Consider the following 21,014-nt stretch of genomic DNA (forward strand, 5'->3'; position numbering starts at 1 on the left):
TTTTGAATTTTAAATCGCATCGATTAATTAATTTCGCAACGATTAAACGATTTATTAAATATATATATATATATATATATATTTTACTTTAAATTTGCTAAGCTTCTAAAAATCATTAAATACATACGATCAATATATTTCAATTTTAAATGAAAAATAAAAAGAAAAATCTATAAGTTTTTAAATATTTTTTTTCATCATCTTAAATATATACATAACGATTATAAATGTAAAATGTAGTTTTTATAATAATAATTTTTATAAATTTATAATAAAATATGAAAAATATAAATATAAATTTAAGATATTAAAAAATGTTTATTTCTTCTAAATTTGATCAATAAAAAGTCTTTTATAAATATAGATCTGTGCTAATTATTTCGTATATTCTATACTTTACATTTTTAACAGTATTTTATATTCACATCACATACATATATTTCAAAATAATAATGAAATACTATTATGTTCATATTATAACTAGCAACACATCTAATGTCTAATTTTTTAATATACACCAACACAAATTAAATTCTTTTTTATTATTACATTATTAAAATACACACACACATTTTTATATTCTTATAGAGATGTAGAATGAGTATTCTGATACCTCAAATCGTTTCGGAGATATTCGCTCGTTACGTTTTCCGCGAAATCAAATCCATAAGTGACTCTCTTTTAATAAAAACACGGTTTATAATAGTAGCAGTTCTTTCTTTCCATAAACCCGTCATTACCTTCCCAACACTAATTTAACTTCGACATTATTATGATTCTACTGCATGTTTTTAAATGCACGAGAGAACGAATCTTTGTATTATTCATACTTAATACTGCATTATTTATACTTTTTCTTAAACGCCGTAAAAACGCGCTATCACATGATTAAGAAAAACGTTTCATTGCAAAATTACAGTAATTAACATATACGTGTGTATTTAAATCGTTCTCAATAATTTGAATTGAAATAAGGATATTCTTATGTTGTTTAATATATCCTTTCTCTATCAGACATAAAGAGACTTACCAGTGAAGTCGTGCACTCCAAACGTCAGATGCCAAAACACCAAACTCTACGGCGGGTGGCGATCGGGGGGGGGAGGGGGGGAGCGGAGGAGGGCCGATGCACCCACGAGACGGGCTGTCGTAAAATGATTACGCAACACGCAACTGGTGGCGCACACGCGACGCGGGCGATTGAAAGCAAAAACGTCAGTGTCGCGACGAACGTCACCGTCGTTGTCTGCGAGTAGATGATTATCGAGTGTACCGTGCCGAGAGAAAGAGATGTACACGCGGATCGAATGCGCAGCAGAGATAGAGAGAATGTATACGAGAGCGAGAGAGAGAAAGGTTGACGACGGACGTCCAAGAGAGAAAGAGAGAGAGAGAGAAAGAGAGAGAGGGAGAGAAGAAGGGAGAGAGAGAGAGAGAGAAAAAGAAAGAGAGACAGACTCGCGTCTTCGAAAGAGAGCAAGACAAAGAGGTTATATTGAACTATAGGGGCGTTCACTCACGAAGCACCGCTTTCACAGCCGTGAGAGTAGGGCGCTCCGACTTGACAGCTGAGCAAAAATGGACGAAATCCGCGAACCCGGCACGACAACGTTCACTCACCACACTGTCCGCGTACTGTCGAGCGCGTCTATGTTCAAATGTTCACTTCACTCAGGAGCTGGCGTTCGTGCGATCTCGGCCGCGCTCGGCTCCGTCCGTCGCCGGTGTCGCGCTCTCGCGCTCCCTTAAGTTACCTTAGCGATATTACACTTGTACTTGCAGACTTACACTATCATTCATAGTCAATATGTAAATATTTATGTGTCACCGATATGATATCGTTGCGTAACACAAACGAAGAGAGAAATTTCTATCTACACGAAAATTTGACTTGACATCATAGATAACGTTTTACAATTAATAGATATAATTCTGTGACACACACACGTGTGAGATTAACAATATTTATAATAAAATAAATATTTAGAATAATAAATGTACCGAAAAAAAATATTCATTACCTTTTGCTATAGATTCAGTGCCATGTATGTAAAATATTTACTTGTCTTCGATTTCAAGTGAGTTAGAAAATATAAAGATGATGAAAAATATAGAATAAGATGGAAATTTTACTTATCTTAAATTTATTGTCACGTCCTATTTTCTTATGCATTGTATAAATTTACAATTCATATCAAATTTATTCTCATGACAACTGAGCTGTAGTACTTACGACTCGAAAAATTTTTAAAAACATGTGTTCCTGCGCGACAAGTTATAATCCCGAAAGCAAGGAGTCTAGTATGTTTCACAGAAAAACTGATTGATGACCATTATTATAAATATAAACATCTCTTTCTCTCGTACATGTATGTATATTACCACCACATAGCGAAAAGTGCGACAAGATGCGAAATTCCAGAGAAGCAATAGAGGTATAGTACTACCATCTCGAGAGGCTCGTTCGAATTTACTCATTTATCTCGTCATTCATGGTTGGTACCAATGACGACGACAAATTCTTATCTTCGTTCGGTATTACGATCAATTATCATGAATATGTGAGAGTCACACTCGAACTGGCAAATCTATATTAATCTAAAAATTAGACGGTCATTTTTTACGCTCCAATCTCAGATTATCGTAAAAATGCAAGTTTATTTCTTTACAAGGAATGAAAAATATATTTTGTTAAATTGAATGCTCTATATATATATATATATATATCTCTTTTTTTATATCGTGAATTATTTTATCCAATTATTTTAGACAAATATTTAATTTCTTGTAATTATGTGATGCAATTTTTGTATCTAAATGTGTGTCTCTATTTATAAATAATTTTTCCTTTTCCGCGCATGTATTATGTAATACTTACTTATTCAACTGCCCGATATATATTTCACGATATTATTTTGATAATGTAACGTGATCTTATATACAGATATATTTAGATAAACGTGACCCAGAAGCAAATGACCGCAATTTAATGAGTTATGAAAACTAAGCGTTGAAGTCACTAAACGCACGCGACAAGTGACTTGACGATCTCTCCGAGCGAGCTTTCGGCGCGAAGGAAGAGCGGAATTTTTTGGCGTTCAAATCTCTCGAACTATAATCACGAACGACGGTCGCTTATTGCAATACAATGCGCTTAAATTTAGCCTGACACGATGGAAGATGCGATGTCTCGGGTGCGAAAAGTTCACTATATCAAATGGGTAATTTGATTACAAACAATTTAGAGCGATTCTCTTGAAATCGAGATAAAAAATGTCCCGTTTCGAGATTTAATACTTCAAATTAATACGAGGCTCGCATGTTTATAATATTCCATTATAATATATGTAGAATGTTTTATAAACAAGAAAATCAAATACAATTGTAATAATAATAATAGCAACGGTAAATATGTTTTATCATTTATACTGCGCAATTATTACATACACTATATCACGTTCCTTTCTTTACCCAATGCATGAACCACATATACATTTTATATATTTTGAATTTTAAATATAAAAAATGTAATAAAATATAATTAAAAAAAATAATGATAAATGATAAAATAATGAATTAAGAAATCTCTTGTAACTTTTACTGATTTCTAACTTTACTTGTTAATACTTTCATCCAATAACCGCTAATTTCTCGTAGAGATAGATTGATCATGAGAAAGATATATTATAATCCCACACACAATAAAAACTGAGGCAGCTATTTAAGCCTGACAAAGTGAGTCATCGGGAATCGCACCGCTAGCTAATGCGATCAAGCTTATAACGCGATATTCCGCCCTTGTTTATTTCGCTCATATTTATCTTATCACAGCGTAGGCTCTTCCTATTGGGAGTTACGTGATGTCATCCGAGGAAAGAAAATTATACAAGATTTTCACGCACTCACGCAATTTGTTATAATAAAATATATTATTTTCTATGAATTATGTGTATTAATTCGTATTGATCGTTGATCGCAATCGACAGGAATCTACTATATCTACCAATGATATTGAGGCTCTAGGAGATGAGATTTTTGTTACGTTGACGTGCACATACGTCTTCTAAATTATCTTTTACTTTGTCTTTATTTGCATATATATATATATATACTTGACATTCTTCATAAATACAAGTAACATAAATAACAATATTTTCCACAATTAAAACAATAAAATAAAAAGTCGTATTCTTCTCAAAGATTATATATACTATAGAAATTTATGCCTTATTCTTTTTTTAAATAATTAAACGCCAGTGAAAAATTGAATAGTTTATTTCCTTTCAAATAACGTTAATTTATTACGAGTTTTTCGCACTTTCGCAACACGTAACTTTCTTTCTTTAGAGATACGACTCGAAATGACATTTGGCGATATAAATTCTTTAATTATAAAAAAAAAAAAAGAAAAAATGAGTAAGGATTTTTACGTGGGGGGGGGAGGGGGGGGGGTGTGATTTGTCATCGTGAGAGCTATACCGTGTCGGAAAACCGCTCGCGCCATCGGACGTCGCGTCGTTGTACTATCGACCGTATTATCGTCGTCGTCGTGGTCGTCGACGTCGCGACTTCACCCCCCTGCTCGAGCTCGGCGCTCGGCCGGGACGGCTCGGTTCAGCTCAGCTCGGAGCTTGAAGCGCCAACGAAGATGGCGACCGGAGGGTAGGGTCGGGTCGGAGACGCGCACCGCAAGGCAACCTCTTCTCCGTGTGGAGACGGCCGTGACGGATATATTGGGGCGAGCCGCCCGCCCGCTCGAGTCGAAGTCGCTCCGGTGAGTAAGACAGCCGCCGGCCACGTTCACCTCCCTGCCGAATATATCACGTGTGCGCGTCGCACCTGTCGGCGGCGGCCGCGGGTAACTAACTACATCGCGCGCTTCGGCGGCGCGCCGACGAAATCTCGCGATCCCTATGCCTTTCGGTAAGTTCAATGCGCACAGATCCGTGTCACGTAGAATCGTCGACGAGAAATGGGAGCAACGCGCGCGTGTAGCCTGCATGTACATACGCGACGCGTGCGTGTGTGTCGTACGCTGCGAGCCTAATCTATATAACGCAGGAGAGAATAAAGAAGATATCGAATGCGCAAGCTGTCGAAGTGTGTGAGGAGAGATCGAGAAATATTAATAATTACGGAATAACGAAAAATTATAAAATAACAAATTTTTGTGGTGAGAAAAATAATTTGTAAACTATTCGCTTAATAATGTTTGCACAAGTTAAAGCTTTAGATTTTCGAGCCGACGATTACGTCATGTATTTTGCATTGAGAATTATAATATCATTGATCGAACGATAAAATAAATATATCAAGAATAATGGTTCTCTCTTAATTGTTGATAAAAATTGAGAATGTACTACTTTAAAAAGTCATGTACTTACTGTACCATAATTATGGTAATTTATCTGTTTTATTACATTAAACGATTATATATTTTATATTCAAATAGATAAATAACTATATATATATATATATATTATTGCTAAAATATTTAATGAAATATTTTGAGTAAATATGTTAAATATAAATGTAAAATTTCCCTGTCAAGCACGTTAGCGAAGACTCTTATTCTCGAGTTGCATTCCGAGTGCGATGCAATTTTGTTAACGAAGCATCACCCTAGCGCTTTATATTTCTCGTTAGCCGTGTCACCACTCCTCAGGTTGCTCCACTTTTCTCGCAAGCGCCGTCGCACGTCGTCAACGATGGTGACAAAAATTGATCGACGCGGTTAGCAGATCGGGTCACGTAAAGGCGTGCGAGCTTTCAATCGCGCAATGTAAATGCCCTCCGCGATCAATGCCTCCGCGTACTCGTATACAAGGTGTCCCACCATCAACCGCGTAAAATATTAATGATTTTTTTCAACTCACTTGGATACTTTATTTTCTTCACATTGGAAACTTTTAAAAATATCTGTTTTAAAAATATCAAAAAATATCAAAAATTCGAGATTAAAGAGCATTCACGACTCTCAAAAATTACAAGAATGTAAAAATTTCCTAGTAGCATAAAACGGCTAAAAGATATTTTAAAGTTTTCTAAAGGATGATAAGATGTCTTTTAAGGACATATGACATTGCTTCTGGATTGTTTTAAACCAGATGATTGAATTTTACATATTTTTCTAATATTTTATTCTATATTAAATAATTGTCGATTTTTATATCCAGTCGATATTGACAAAATTGATAAATTGAATAAATAATCTATGAATTAATTATAGCTTATTGCTACTAGTTGAACATCCTATATATAAATATAAGAGACATTGCCCTTCCTATATTTATTTTTTACTTTTTTAGATATATATTCTCTACATTGGAAAATATACTTAAATATTTTATTCCTTTTATATTTTCTTGATTTGTATTTTATTGATATTTCACATCAAAATGCAGTTGTTAAGAAAAAATTCTAATTATGTTATTATTTAATACAATATAGTATTATATTATATAAAGCTTGATTTGATTTTTGTATTCTTATCGCTATTAGAATACTAAAAAAATATTTATTCGCCAAAGTTGAAATTAAAATATTAGTGAAAATCTCGTAATAAAAGGAATTTAATTAAAACTTTCATTAAGTTATAATAATATTATAATTGTGAATTATATTATTTATTGTTAGATTAAACTATCCAGAAACACTTAACTAAATTTAAGCATTTTAATTATCGCAACTCTTAAATTGCTTATTTTGTCGTAATATTTTTCTGTATTTGTCTAACATCCGTAAATGTAAACGAGACTATTATTAACGAGACGTAATTTAATATCGTTAATTGGAACTATCAAAGAATTGCCTTCGTCTCTAATTTCTTTCAGATGGTGGCGGGTTTCTCCAATTTTCCTCTAATTCAGGATTCGAAGTCGGGATACAGTGGCTAAAAAAACATATTAACATACAATTCATGCAATTTTCTTTCGACATCGAAATAGCGATTAACGCGTTAATATCCATACTTCCTCTATTCGTCAACATCTAGTCAGAGAGAGATAGAAGGAAGGAAGAAGATATAATTCGGCGAAAAAAGAAACCTTCGATTGAGATAAGGGTCGACACATACGAGTAACCGAAACCAAACCAAAGCGTGTAAATATAGAAGAAAGATAACCGAGCTGATTCACAAAGAAGACTCTCGACGGTCATCCTCCTCACGAGGCGTTGCGCGGTGATATCATACCAAAGAAAAATCGATCCTATACTAACAATAAGTTCCTGTCTACTTCAACTATATCTGTAATAGAGTAACAAAATACAAAAAGCGAACAATTAATCATTCGAAATCAAATCTGAAAAAAATCGATCATAACGCCTTTTTTTTTAATATTGAATTAATTAGATAAGATAATTAAGAATCAACAGATTTAATGGCATAAATAAAGTATCACACAAGTACTGTTATCGAAATACTAGAGATTATGTATAAGTGCAGTAAATAAAAAGGAAACAGATTAGTTGAGAAAACATCTTGAAAAAGCGATCAATATTATTGCGAAACGTATCGAGCGATATCGATCTGATGTGGGACGACGACTCGAAAATTGCGACGGGTTGATCGAGTTCCCCGGTAACATCGATGCGGTGTTGGTCGAGTCAGCGTTTCCAATTCAGCGACTGCAGGAAGCGACACATGCAAGAGGACTCTTTTTCGCTAGAAGGACGGTTTATTGTAGTCACTACACGAGTTGACGCGACGGACAAGCGAAAGGACGAACGCAAAACGCACATTACTGATTCCTATGGATCCTTCAATCGTCACTCTAAAGAAACTGAAAATCACGCTGGCACAATCAAAGATAAAATCCCGAAAGGCTCAAGGTAAATAATTTTCTTCTGATATCTATTAAATAAATCTTACATAGCGGTATAATTAATAATGTTTCATTATCGGAAAAATTAACAATCGATTAATAAAGCGAAAGTTGATGTGTCAATAAGTTTACCGAAAGAAAAATAGCTTGCTTCTAAATAAGCCTGTCTTTCTAGGGAGACTCGAACACCGCTTATACTTTAAAATCAATGAGAGAACCAAAGACAAGATAAGTCGCGGAGTACACCATCTTATTCGGGAATCTCCGAGGCAAATTAGTCTAGAAGTAAAGCGACGATAAATGCTGTGACGAGTAGGCGAATGACACGGTGAAAAAGGTGAAAGGTCACAGATATAAGAAAGGAAGGGTTGCGTTGACAGTCGAGCGGAGGGAAACCGAGGACCCGTCTGGAAGAACGTGGAAAGAGCGACGGGGTTGGGGAAGCGAGAGGTTTCAGTGGACAGAAGAGAGAGAGAGAGAGAGAGAGGAGAGGGAGAGAGAGAGAAAGAGGAGCGCCCCATCGGGAGGGGTGCACATCTGATATCGACCGAGGATTGCGCTTGCGTGGAAAAAGGCGCGAGCGCAATCCCTCCAAGAGAGCAACGGCGTCCTCCACGTCGAAAGAGGAAGAGGAACCTCTCGTTCCCCGTCAGTCGATCGTCACGCCGACGAGGAACGGGCTGCCGCAGTCACCGTCCGGGAAAGACTTCCGGTTTCCTCCTGGCAGAGGCCGGCAGGGCCCCGGTGTACTACACGGTGATTCCAACGCCCGCACTGGCCCACACTTCCGGGAACCTGAGCTGCCCTGCCCGGGCGCGATCTCGCGGTGAGCTCGACTCCGCTCGGCACCGCGTCAGAAATTGTCACCGTCGCTCGGAGACGGGGAAAAACCGGCGAGGACGGTCGGGAAGGGGGACAGGCGAGGTATATCGGGACGATAAGAGCGCGATAAGCGGACCCGCGCTTTATAACGCTTGTGTACGCGTATACGTGCGTATCTTCTCCTTTCCTCTTCGCCTCTCTCGCTTTCTCGGCCTGACCTCGCCGTTCGCGCCGATAAAAGACGAATCCAGAGTTTTCTTCGAGAACAGCGCCGCTGCTAGTTCAGAACTGACGATACCACGGCGTGGTTATTAGGGCATTAAGTAATAAACGAAAATTAACATCTGGATTCGATCAAATTCGTTCAATTCAAACGTTTTGTTCGTCGCTGATAACGCGGTCGCGTTCGCTAAATTTACGACATTACGACAAAAATTGCACGACATGAAGCGACATCGATGCCTGGCGGTTTCATCCGGTTTCATTTGGAAGTGAATTATCATACGCATAATAAATTCACAAGCTGAGCAATCGCAATTCGTACAAAATAATTTTCTGAACTATCGAGATTTATTTATAGAGAACTTGATTTTGACGTATATTGTACAACATCGAATTTTGTACCCGTCGGCGTAGTTTCTTCAGGGTAGTAACGCGTGTTTACGTGTTTCATCAGGGGAAAAAAGCGATAATCTATGCGAGTTATCTAAAGCCGAGCAATTGACACGTCATACAGTATGCTGAGATAATCAAAGTCAAGCGTCGAAGTCTCTCGAGGCGTTATATTGTGATTGCGTTGTCTGTAGTATGGCACAATGATCAGCATGCAGCAGACAGTTTTGAATCATGTAGCCGGGTCTGAGCAGCCACAGGAGGAAGTTCAGTTAACCGAATTGCTGCCGGTGAAGCAGTCTCGCATCAGGGAAAATATCTTCAAGGACGGTGACGCGACGGACGCTCTAAAAGCACTTAGGAGTTTTTCAGGCGATTGCGACGACGGTGAAAGCTTTGAGTTGCGAGATTACAACTTCTGCAAAAGCGTCGAGCAGTCGGAACGTCAAAATAACGGTAAACATCGGCGAGCAGAAATTCGTCGAAGAAGGACGGGCGAGCTCAGAAACAATTCTGAAGACGTAGATTCCGATGAAGAGAAAAATGATGACGAGGCAATAGGAAAGAACGTGAAAAAAACGCGAAACGGCAAGAAAAACGTTCGCGTGAAAGCATCGAAAAGAAAGTTGGCGAAATCGAGCAAAAGGAAAGATGATAACGGGGACAGTGATTATGAAACGAATGAGAAATCTATCAGAAAGAATTCTGGCGGATGTGAGAAGGAGTTTGCGCCCGATTATGATGAAGAAGATGACGAACAGCTATATTTGGACTTGGATAAGAGAGATTGTTTTAAGGATGAAGTATACGTGTATAGACGGGAACCGCTGGATCCGTGCTCGAGCTCAGAACCAGAAGAATCAGGAGCGATCCGAGATGGCGAGACTCAGCAGGACTTTTGCGAGAAGGATTACTCTACTACGGACGGCGACTTGTTTGACAGAAGTGTTCGGCGAAAGAAAAATTTCGCTAAGAACATCAAGAATGACGAAAAAGAAAAATGTGAGACGTCTAACGTCGACGAAGATGTCGAAAAGGAAAATTCCGAGAAAGAACTCAGACTGAAAATCGATGCTATCATTCAAGCGAATTATCTGTTGGAGCGCGAGAACAATAACGTCGTCGGTTCTGAGAAAATCAAAATCGCCGAAAATATCAGCAGCTCTTCCACTGCCGCTTCGATAAACGCAGAAAATAGTGATAGCTCCCTGTGCAATTCTGTCGAGACGAAGAAAACGACGAAAAAGAAAAAAAAGAAAAGAAAGAGCGAGCAAACTACGCAAGTGAAGGACCAACAAAATCCTCAAAAGAAGTATTGTTGTGTCGTGTGCGACGCACGCTTTAAGGGTAGCGGTGGTTTGCGGAATCACTACAAGGTGGTGCATGGTGCTGGACCAGTGTTCAAATGCGACGAATGCGGCAAAGAATTTCCGCTGAAGGAACGACTGAAACTGCACGTGCGCACGCACACTGGCTTCAAGCCATACAAATGTCCGGAGTGCGATAAGAGTTTTGCGCGAGGTGGTCAACTGGTTCAGCATCGTCGCACGCATAGCCAAGTCAGACCATTTCGCTGCGGCCTGTGTTCCAATAGCTTTACCTGCGCGGCTAATCTGTCACTACACGTGAAACGTCACAATGGTCAAAAGGATCACAAGTGCGATTTATGTGGACGCGCCTTCGTGCGCCGTGACGCTCTGAAGAAACACCTGGAGTGCCTACATCGCGATGTCAAGTCGTTCCTCTGCGCAATTTGCAACAAGACCTTCAAAGGTCATCTGCCACAGCATATGAGGACGCATGCACGTGACCGTCCGCATGGCTGTGCTACGTGCGGCCAACGATTCGCTCAAAAATCCCAGCTGACCGTACACCAAAGGACCCATTCTGGCCAGCGGCCTTTCCGCTGTCTCGTTTGTTGGCAGGCCTTCGCTCATTCGACTGCCCTAAAACTGCATACCCGCCGTCATACCGGCGAACGACCTTTCAAGTGCTCCGAGTGCAACGCCGGCTTCACTCAGCTACCACATTGGAAGAAGCATATGAAATGCATACACGGCAGGAATGATCCGTATGGCTGCAAACGTTGTAAGAGTTTCTTCAGGATCAAGAGCGATCTAGAAAGTCATGAGAAGACCTGCCATCCAGAAATGGAAGTGGAGGACGACGGTAGCAGTGTTGCTAAACCGACCGGCGGGTCCGAGATTATCGAGAAAAATTCGGTCACCGCGAAGTATAAGTTGATGACAGTAGAGAAGATGCGATTGCTGTTAGCGGTTCTATTGAAGAGGATTAGCAAGCAGGAGCGATTGGACGAACTCGGCTTCGGTAAACGTCTCATCGACGATGTGCTTCAGGATTCGCTGGTGTCCGCTGGTAAAGAACCGGTCACGGGAAATGGTTTGTCCGAACTCGAGGCTCTCACCCGAAACCTAGAGATCTTCCTGGAATGGACGGTGCCGAAGGAACACTGGGAGAATTTCCGTAGGATGAAAAAATCCCCCGAGGATATTCTGGAAGCGCTCACGGCTACGTAAATATATTAGTTTACTAACAATAACTTTATTATCTTCCTGTCGGCGTGATATTTACGAGATAGCAAAATCAGACTGATAGTAAAATCATTTCACCCGCGTTTATAGCATGTTTTAATAAGTATTTTTTTTTCTCTGGGTTCCAATTATATCAAAATTTACATTAAAATTGAATCATTTACAATTCGAGTTATACACACGTACACACACACACATTGAACATTTTATAACTTTTTGTAAGTTTTTCCTAATACTTCGATATCTTTTATCTAACGTCATTTAACACTTGATTTTTTTTATTTAATTTTTATACGCCGTTATACATGTATTTTTTTACTGTTACATTTTTTCTAATTCATGATTCATTAGAAAAATCTTTTAGGAAATGAAATAGAAAATGAACATTACAGCGGTGAATTTATATGATCTCTATCATGCCTGTTATTCTTAATAATGATAAAGACTAATGATAAATTTTTTCATACCCAACGATTTTAAAGAATTAGCAGGTTATTTTTAATCATTCAACGAAGGAATTAACAATTAAGGCTAAATTTGAATCTACATTCATGCGCGTATATACAGTTTTTCTGTCTATTTCTTTCTTACGTAATTCTTTTTACTGCTTGTAAAATTGGAAAATGCGTAATACTTCACCGTTTTCCGTGTGATATATATATAATTTATAATAATTAACACACGAATGTGTTAAATAATCTCCTGTGGTGCCATGTGTCGTAATACTTGCCATACTAAACCAGTGAGTATACTGTTTAAAAAGTATATTGTTTAAAAGCTAAAGTAAAATATAAATTCTTGATTTTATTTATAGCGTAAACTAAATTAATAGTACCGCGTTGTTGAATTGAAAAAAAATCGATGCAAAGAAAGCACACGTGTTTTTCTCGAATGACAGAAGTAAATCACGCACCGCGCTTCTTTACGCGATTTTACATGACTGAAGTAGAGTTAGATGTTTTCTCTTGCCATATTCGTTAAAATATACGTACATAAAAATGCACTTTAGTGAAAACTACTACGGAGGCTTGCATTTTTGCACTTACATTTTATCGTAATCGTAAGACACACACGACTGTTCGTTAACCGTATACCAAAAAAAAAAAACGAGGCTATTACGAGTCATTCGTAATTATGTATGTTCTTTCACACATGCAATCGTTATTATCCTTACATATTTATAAAGATACATACACATACACACACATATATATATATCTATTATATACATATATATACATATTTACAAAATGAATATTATGAGATTTTTTGTTATGTGTTTACGGGCACGCCTTGAAAACTTGAGACGATCCTGCGTGACGTTCCCGTTTGTAGTTGACACTATTATTCGTTATTTATCTCATTCTTATGTGCGCTCGCACGTAATTAACGATACGGCTTGATTGGCCGTGGATGAGCAAACATGTTGCGCCATTGCCATCACTTTAGATAGTTGTAAGTAAAATGTGAACAGACAATAATAATGAACGAAGGTTGCAAGATTAGTATATTAGTCATTGAAAAAAAAGATATATTATATCCATATACATTCATATATACATCCACATATAGGATATATCGAAAATTATAATACAATCGAAATGGAGATTATTTCTTGTGGAAAAAAAATAAAATGTAGAAACTGTAGAATAAAATTCTCTCGCAAAATTTTGTTGTCAGGAAGAGATTTTCTCTTTAAAACTTGGAAAATTTATAACATATAATACTTCTTTTAAACTTAAATGACTTTTAATTTTTTGTCATATATTGTCGAATAATCTCGACGGTTATTAATACATAAATAAAGTATATCTGACATTTAGTAAAATAATTTAAAATAATGTAAGTTATACATATATTGCATAAAAGTTATGTGTATATAATATATAAAGATTATTTATTTTTTCAATAGAATATTATATCTTTCTATTCTCGCGCGTGAGATAAATTTGATAATCGAATTTTTACTTTGCGCGTTTTTAATCTTGACCAAATTTGCGCTAACATTTTTTTATTCATCTATATAAGATTGTTCTCGTAAAGTCCCAGTTTTTGTATTCAATAATTGTCAAATACATCTCTCTCTTTCTCTCTCTCTCTCTCATCCAAAATATAGATAACTTTTTCAGTGCGTAACTGTTATTATTTTAAATTATTTGTTTTATGTTTAAATGTTTTTTTTATTTATGTGTTGTCCTTTGTGAAATTTAATAACATAAAGTTATTACAGATCATCCAAGTTTAAAAATCATAAATAAGTTTAATTTAATTAATTTTGCTTGAGGAATTATCTCTATTTCGATCATAGTATAATTTCGATACATTCTGTATATATATGTATGTATGTACATACATATATTAGTATGCTGATGGCTGCGAGGGGAGAGGAACATGATACATATGTTATTTTGATTCCAAAGATGCCAAAAATGTCTGCGAAAGTGATCGTCTTGAAAAAAAAAAATTGTATGCAGTAATATAAACTCGCTACCAAAATATGTTATTATCTGATACAAATAGTTCTTTTTATAGACGATGATTATTACTAGCACATACAATCAAAACTAATATTTTAATATTTACATTCTTAGAATTGAGCAACATTAGCTCGTGTGTTCGCAAAAAGTTCCTTTCCTCGACCTACCATTAGAATATTTCTCGATCATGCGTACTGCTAAGAATAGTAAAAAATACTGCAATCGACGTGCAGATGTTATTTTATGCAATGTAGTCGTCCAAAATTTGAAAACTTATTGTACGGAAACGATTCTCAGTCTTTCCATCTTTCTGTACGCAAAACGATCGAGATATGTAAAATCCAAAGATAAAGATTTTGTTACTTTTTTATTGCCAAATGTATTATGTATTTACCGTTACGTTTGATATAATTTCAATTTTATTATTAACAGCTATATATCGAGATATATTTTGCATTGTGCGTCTGTAAAACAGGGATCGTATGTATAAGCGACGCGTATTTATGCGTATGACGCACCTTAATGTATTAACATGAGCACGAGCGTACGGCGTATGCAGTGTGACTTGCGTTTTCAAATTTATTCGGAAGATTGAAATCTCTACGCTTTAACTCGCGCGAATGCAAATGAAGGGTCAGAGTGCATTTTGAATATAGATCGAGGTCAAAGAAGAACCGTCTCGAATAGTCAATGGGAGACACGTGGGTTCTGATATTTCTTAACTTGATGAAGCTTATACTCTTTGATGACTTTAAGCTATGTGGTGCCAAAGCGAATAAATAACGCTCGCGAAAATGATTGTGGTCCATATTATCTGTTTTTCTGCGAATTTTATCATTGTTCACATTTTTTTTCCAGGAAATTACGAAATTACATTATCATTACAATTGTATATTTCTTTTCTCTCGTGTTTTTCAGCATTGACAAAATTAGAATACCATTGTTTTTCTTTAGTGCCATAAACAATAGTCATATTTATATATGTATATTATATGATCAAAGAAGACAATTTGAATAAACATGTTTCTTTACTCGCTCGTCTCTAGTGAAGTTAATTAATGTGATTTTTTTTGTATGTATTACTCCACGATTATATAAACACTAACTGTTTAATTTTCACATTTTTTTTATTACTCAGAAAAAATGTATATTATATCATAAAGTATGATATTTAATACATATGATATTAAAATATATATTTAAAATACATATCACTTATACATATAGCAAACTTATATGTATTAATGTAAAAATATTTTTATCTAAACATATATCACATAACTATGTTATATTATCATATGAATTATGAGATTTACATACGTGATCGAAAATGTATATAAAATCAATAATATTGTTCGTCGTTGCTTTCTTGAGCTTCGTACAACCAATAAAATACAAATAATTGTCTCATATCCACTTGCAAACCAGTAATACTCAAACTCTGAAATAATTTTAATTCATATATTTCTCTATATTAAAATATTATATCATTTTATTATTATTTTCAAACATTTATATAAGTATAAAACTTACTGATGTGAAAATATCATATTTAAATCCTATTTCATTCTTATTTAGGAATACTCTGGACACTTGTTTCTGTAATCCTAAAATCTGAACTTTCCCAAGAATCACCTCATTGTTAAAAGAGCCATCGATTTTTGTATTTAGTAAGCTAGATTTGTTTGCAATGAAAGATAACCACAAATATTCCTTCTTTTTTATAGAATCTGTAGATTTAAAAAAAGTAATTAGAAAAATCATCAAGACATATATCTCCATTTGTACAATATACAAAATATCTTTTACATACCTATACTGTCACCATCATCCCAATACAGTTCTCCTTCAGCATTCCCAGCTTCGTTCAATGCTACTATTAATTCAAAATTATTCTTTCTGCTTTCTGTGGTCGTTGCACCTGGTTTCTGTGCTGGAAGTATCGAACCTCCACGAATCAATAATGGTATTTTATCGATCGGTGCAGGTAATGTATAATGTTTTCCAATGGAAAAAAAGAAATGAAAACTATAATAATCATACCATAGACCACGTGGTATGTAAACAGCTATATTAATTTTATTCTGTAAAATATAAATAATAACGATTAATAAAAAATATTGAAGCATCTTACATGTGAGTATACAAATAAAATAATAATGAAATAAATAATTAAATAGAGATGGAAAGCGTACTTCTTCAAGAACTGGATTGATCATAAGCGCACTTCCCCAAAGAAATTGCATATCAATGTCGTAAGTCTGTCGATCATCAATAAACCTGTATCATATACATATTATTAATACACAATGTGGAATTATATATATATATATATATATATATATATATATATATATATATATATATATATATATATATATATGAGACAAAGCATACTCAATACATACTCAAAAAATAACGGACGTATCACTGTTTCACCAAACTTATGCGCTCTGAAGAATAAAGTATACAAATATGGTAAAAGCCGATAACGTATTCTGAGAGCATTTTTTGACGATTGTACAACCAAGTCACCCATAACAACTGGATCCTGCTCCTATATATAAACACATTTACACATTATGTAGAAAATATTTCAATAATTCTATTATTAATTTATCATATTTCGGCATTCTCTCACAATTGTATCGTCGGAATTATGATTTCGAGAAAATGGATAAAAAGCACCAAGTTGCATCCAACGATTGCACAATGCTGCAGTTGTGTTTCCATCAAAACCGCAAATGTCAGCGCCCACCATTGGGATTTGATAAAAATTGAGTGACAAAATGGCTGGAATGCTCATCTTTAAGTCATGCCTAATAAAACAATTCTTTAATTAATAAACAAAAAAAGAGTATAAGTATATAGTAAAATATATTTTGAAATTACCATGATGAATAAACATCACCCGTCCAGTGACCCGCATAATGGCCGTGTCCTACCCACGTCGAACGCGAAATTATAAATGGTCTCTTCTGTCTGATTTTCCTGAGGGCGCTACACATTGTTTAAAGTAATAAATAAAATAAAATAAGTAAATAATATTCTCTGTAAAACTTGAAAGAATATTATATGAATTGTATTTATATTTACTAATTCGTGGCAATCGCTTGACTCGTTCCATAAGTATTATGAAAATCATAGTGAGATCCCAAATAATGTTTTGCATTCATGCACAAAGTTTTTGTAGCGAGCAAACCGCCAACAACATTGGGTAAATATTCGGGATAATCCAGATGATTATACATACAGCCATTCTTATAACCATTGTAAAAGTTGGATGGCTCGTTCATATCCTTAATACATAATTAAAATAATTTTTTGATCGCATAATTTATTAAAATATAAAAAAAATATTTTTAAATTAATCAAAACTTACGATCCATGCGCCGTCGTACGCAAAATTGTCATGCATATTGCTCATCATATCTGCATAATACTCCATTGTTTTAGGATTTGTAAAATCGGGCCATACCGTAGAAACTAAATTCCAGACTTTGCCAACAAAAGGTTTACATGTTATACCATCTTTTACGAATATATCCTGTTTTATTCCTTCGTCATAAGGTAGATAAGAACCATTTTCTTCGGAAGCAGATATACCGGCATCTATTAAAGGAATGTAATGCATTCCTACCTGAAATAGAAGAAATTGCTGTAATGTATTTGCGACTCTCGCAGATCGTGTAATAATCTTTTATGAATATTGTATATCAATATATCATACCGAATGAATTTCTTCTATAAACTTAGGCAAATCTTTGAAAGTCTCTTTATTATATGTAAAATCATTGTTTTTGTCCATATAATCCAAATCATTCCATTGAGTATCCTATAAATATAATAAATACATTAATAATATTTATAATAGTTTATAATTTGCTTTTATATCTTAAAGTGTGTTTATTAAATAATAGTATGCTATTTGTAAAGTAGCAAACATTACAAATGGAATTCCAGCTGCTCTCGTTCTATTCCATACTTCTTTGGTTTTTTCCAAGGTTCCATATCCAAATCTGAATAACACATAAAATATTGTTAACTATCATATATCAAATATGTCAGTTTTATGATATAAAGTACCTGCACAAGTGGAAACCGAGAGACCAATAAGGTGGCATGAATGGTTTGCCTACTATCTCAGAATATTGTTTTACAACATCGGCTGGGGTTGGCCCCAAGAAAAAGTAAATATCGAAAATACCACCAATCGTCCTAAACGTTATAGCCGGTGTAGGCTGCAATATTACCTCTAAAAATATGAAATATTCAAATTATTTCAAAATAATGAGAATTATATAATATTCTACACTTATTATTAAAAAACATACCCATAGCATTACTGTTTAAAAATAATACTCCATGAGCCATTCCAGAATCTTCAACAACAATATAAAATGGATGAGATCCGTACAAATTTGCCTAATTAAAAAAATGAAAAAAAAAACATTATTTGTAATATCTATGATATATCAATTCATTTACATGTAGGATAACATTTATCAACAAACGTTTTCTGTCGGTGGTTGATCTTTGTTGAATAAAGTAAATGATTGCCAATTAGTATTTAATTTTAAGCTTGATCTGTGCTCGCCAATACCATAAATATTGTTTGTTGATAGCAATGTGGTTATTTGCAGAAATTGATCAGCAAATATGAAGCCTCCAATCCCAATGGAATTAAATCTGTGTATCAAATATACCATAAAATAATACTTAATTAAATATACTATAAAATAATGCTTAATTAAATATACTATAAAATAATATTTTAATTAAATGAATTATATTTGCATTTTGTTTAGCATATTAAAATTATCTAATTTGATTATTCTGTGTAAATTTTTACTAAAACTTTATAGATATTAATCTCTGAAATACGATATAAACGACGTGTACTTACAATGTTGTGCCATCACTAACTCTATCAACTTTGAAACCAGATTTTACATTATCGCTTTTAAATTGATATGTTGTGTTGGTAATCTTGAATAAAAATGGCTTTGGATCTGATCTAATGGGCCATGGTGGTTCATATCGATTTTTTGTAGGATCATACATCTAAAAATTAATAATGTCTCATAATTATTTTCTTATTATATTATACTGTGATATAAAAGCAAAACATTTAATAAACATTTATTATTACCTTTACACGCAGGATCGAACTATCTATACTTGTAGCCTCTATTTTTATAAGAGGTACATCATTCTTGTAGATGGATTTCTTTTCTTGCTTGAGAAAGCCTAAGAAATTGCTGTCATCTTTACTTTGATTAATATATTTATACAGATTCCATCCCTCGGGATAATAACAATAGGGAATAGATAGTGACACATGTCCTGCAGTTTTGTTTTTATTAAGAGGATTCCAACAACATCCTCTGTCTGTACAGGAAAGTTGTGATGCTCCGTCCTCTGGATGACAGTCAAAACGTAATATTTCAGGAACGTTGTTGCATTGCTTGAAACATATAAATAATATAATAAGTAAATAGACTATACATAATATATAATATACATAACATATAATATATATAACATAATAATTATACAGTTAATGTTATCTTTCTCCTTTCCTTTTTTTATAGCAAAAAAATTATTTACTTTTACTTACTTGAATATTATTAAAAGTATTCTGTTCAAATTGATTTTCTTTCTTTGAAGATACTATTTCATAATCATACTTTTGTTGTTCAATGTGTGTATCAAAAGTATCCACTAATATATGTTCATATTTTGTTGTTTTAGTAGTATTGTTAGGTATAAAAACTGTAAATTGTATTTCTATATTGTAGTCATTCATGGTGGTCAGCACTGAATTTTTAATCATAGATAAAATTGGAAAACTGAGATGACACAGATATAAAGCCATGATACACGCAAAGGATAATATTATTATTGGTTTTATTCTGACACTATTTGCATTATTATCATTCTCATTATTATTATTCTTAAAATGATTTGGTTCTTCTTTTTCATTTCTTTTTGTTAATGGTTTGTAAGATCCTTTGTTTGGCATCATAATTGCACAATTATCTATTTCTGTCACGATATTGTTTGAGCAATCTTTAATTACTGTATTATACTCTGATTCTTTAGGGTCATTGTGCCCACTTGCTGCTATGCGAGTCATTTTAAATCAAATCATATATTAAAATTACCACAATTTTTAATTGGTTGTGTCTGAAAATAATAATGATATTAAAGGCATTTTGTATAAGAATGCACTTGTACACAAAATATATTTTTAGATTTATTTCTGGGATAAGAAATATACATATACACATATACTCTGCGTTTGAATTTCACTGCCAATATTAAAAAATGTATAGTGTATGTAACGTAAACTATAGATTTTTAGTACTGGCAGTGAAATTCGAAGTACAGACTTTTAGTTATATTAGAAGTCTGTGATTCGAACGCAGAGATAAAAGTATTAAATCATAACCTCTCTATAATTTATTTGGAATTACACTATACAAATACGTATTATATACGTCTATAAAAAAATATTTCATATTATATATATATATGTTACACACAGAACTTACGTTAAAAAATTACTTTTGGATAGAGAATTCCACGCTCCTAGTCGTCCGACAATCTCTTATATATATAACGCGCATTGCGCATCTGTGTATATCTGTGCGCATCATGTATCATCCATGCGTCATTTCATGTTATTCACTTAAAATTTTTTATTCTTGTATTATCGATAATTC

At 34.4% G+C, this 21,014-nt stretch overlaps 3 protein-coding genes across 4 annotated transcripts in view; 1 reads left to right on the top strand and 2 right to left on the bottom strand.

Moving 5' to 3' along the window:
• The window catches only part of Ntan1 (N-terminal amidohydrolase 1), a 51,162-nt gene extending 49,241 nt beyond the window's left edge, over positions 1–1,921 (bottom strand). For both annotated transcript variants that reach the window (XM_072886783.1, XM_072886782.1), the window contains exon 1: positions 1,031–1,921. The gene's annotated coding sequence lies outside the window, so the exon portion shown is untranslated. The remainder of the gene's footprint in view (positions 1–1,030) is intronic.
• Positions 1,922–4,536: 2,615 nt separating this feature from the next.
• Positions 4,537–15,319, top strand: LOC140662977 (uncharacterized). The gene is made up of 3 exons (XM_072886777.1): positions 4,537–4,774; positions 6,834–7,830; positions 7,999–15,319. Exon 3 carries the CDS (start codon positions 9,461–9,463, stop codon positions 11,792–11,794), a length of 2,334 nt encoding a protein of 777 aa, XP_072742878.1. The 5' UTR covers positions 4,537–4,774; positions 6,834–7,830; positions 7,999–9,460; the 3' UTR covers positions 11,795–15,319.
• Positions 15,320–15,436: 117 nt separating this feature from the next.
• On the bottom strand, positions 15,437–20,986 carry LOC140662976 (lysosomal alpha-glucosidase). Its single transcript, XM_072886776.1, has 18 exons — positions 20,844–20,986; positions 19,907–20,475; positions 19,439–19,753; positions 19,193–19,350; positions 18,801–18,975; positions 18,621–18,711; positions 18,373–18,541; positions 18,236–18,305; positions 18,017–18,121; positions 17,669–17,926; positions 17,383–17,585; positions 17,179–17,286; positions 16,928–17,105; positions 16,695–16,843; positions 16,482–16,566; positions 16,100–16,370; positions 15,820–16,016; positions 15,437–15,727 (listed from the first exon to the last, which is right to left on the bottom strand). The coding sequence occupies exons 2-18, from the start codon at positions 20,423–20,425 to the stop codon at positions 15,629–15,631; spliced, it is 3,150 nt and encodes a 1,049-aa protein (XP_072742877.1). The 5' UTR covers positions 20,426–20,475; positions 20,844–20,986; the 3' UTR covers positions 15,437–15,628.
• Positions 20,987–21,014: the final 28 nt, after the last annotated feature.

The sequence above is a fragment of the Anoplolepis gracilipes genome, chromosome 2 (assembly GCF_047496725.1).
Source record: "Anoplolepis gracilipes chromosome 2, ASM4749672v1, whole genome shotgun sequence".
Classification (NCBI taxonomy): domain Eukaryota; kingdom Metazoa; phylum Arthropoda; class Insecta; order Hymenoptera; family Formicidae; genus Anoplolepis; species Anoplolepis gracilipes.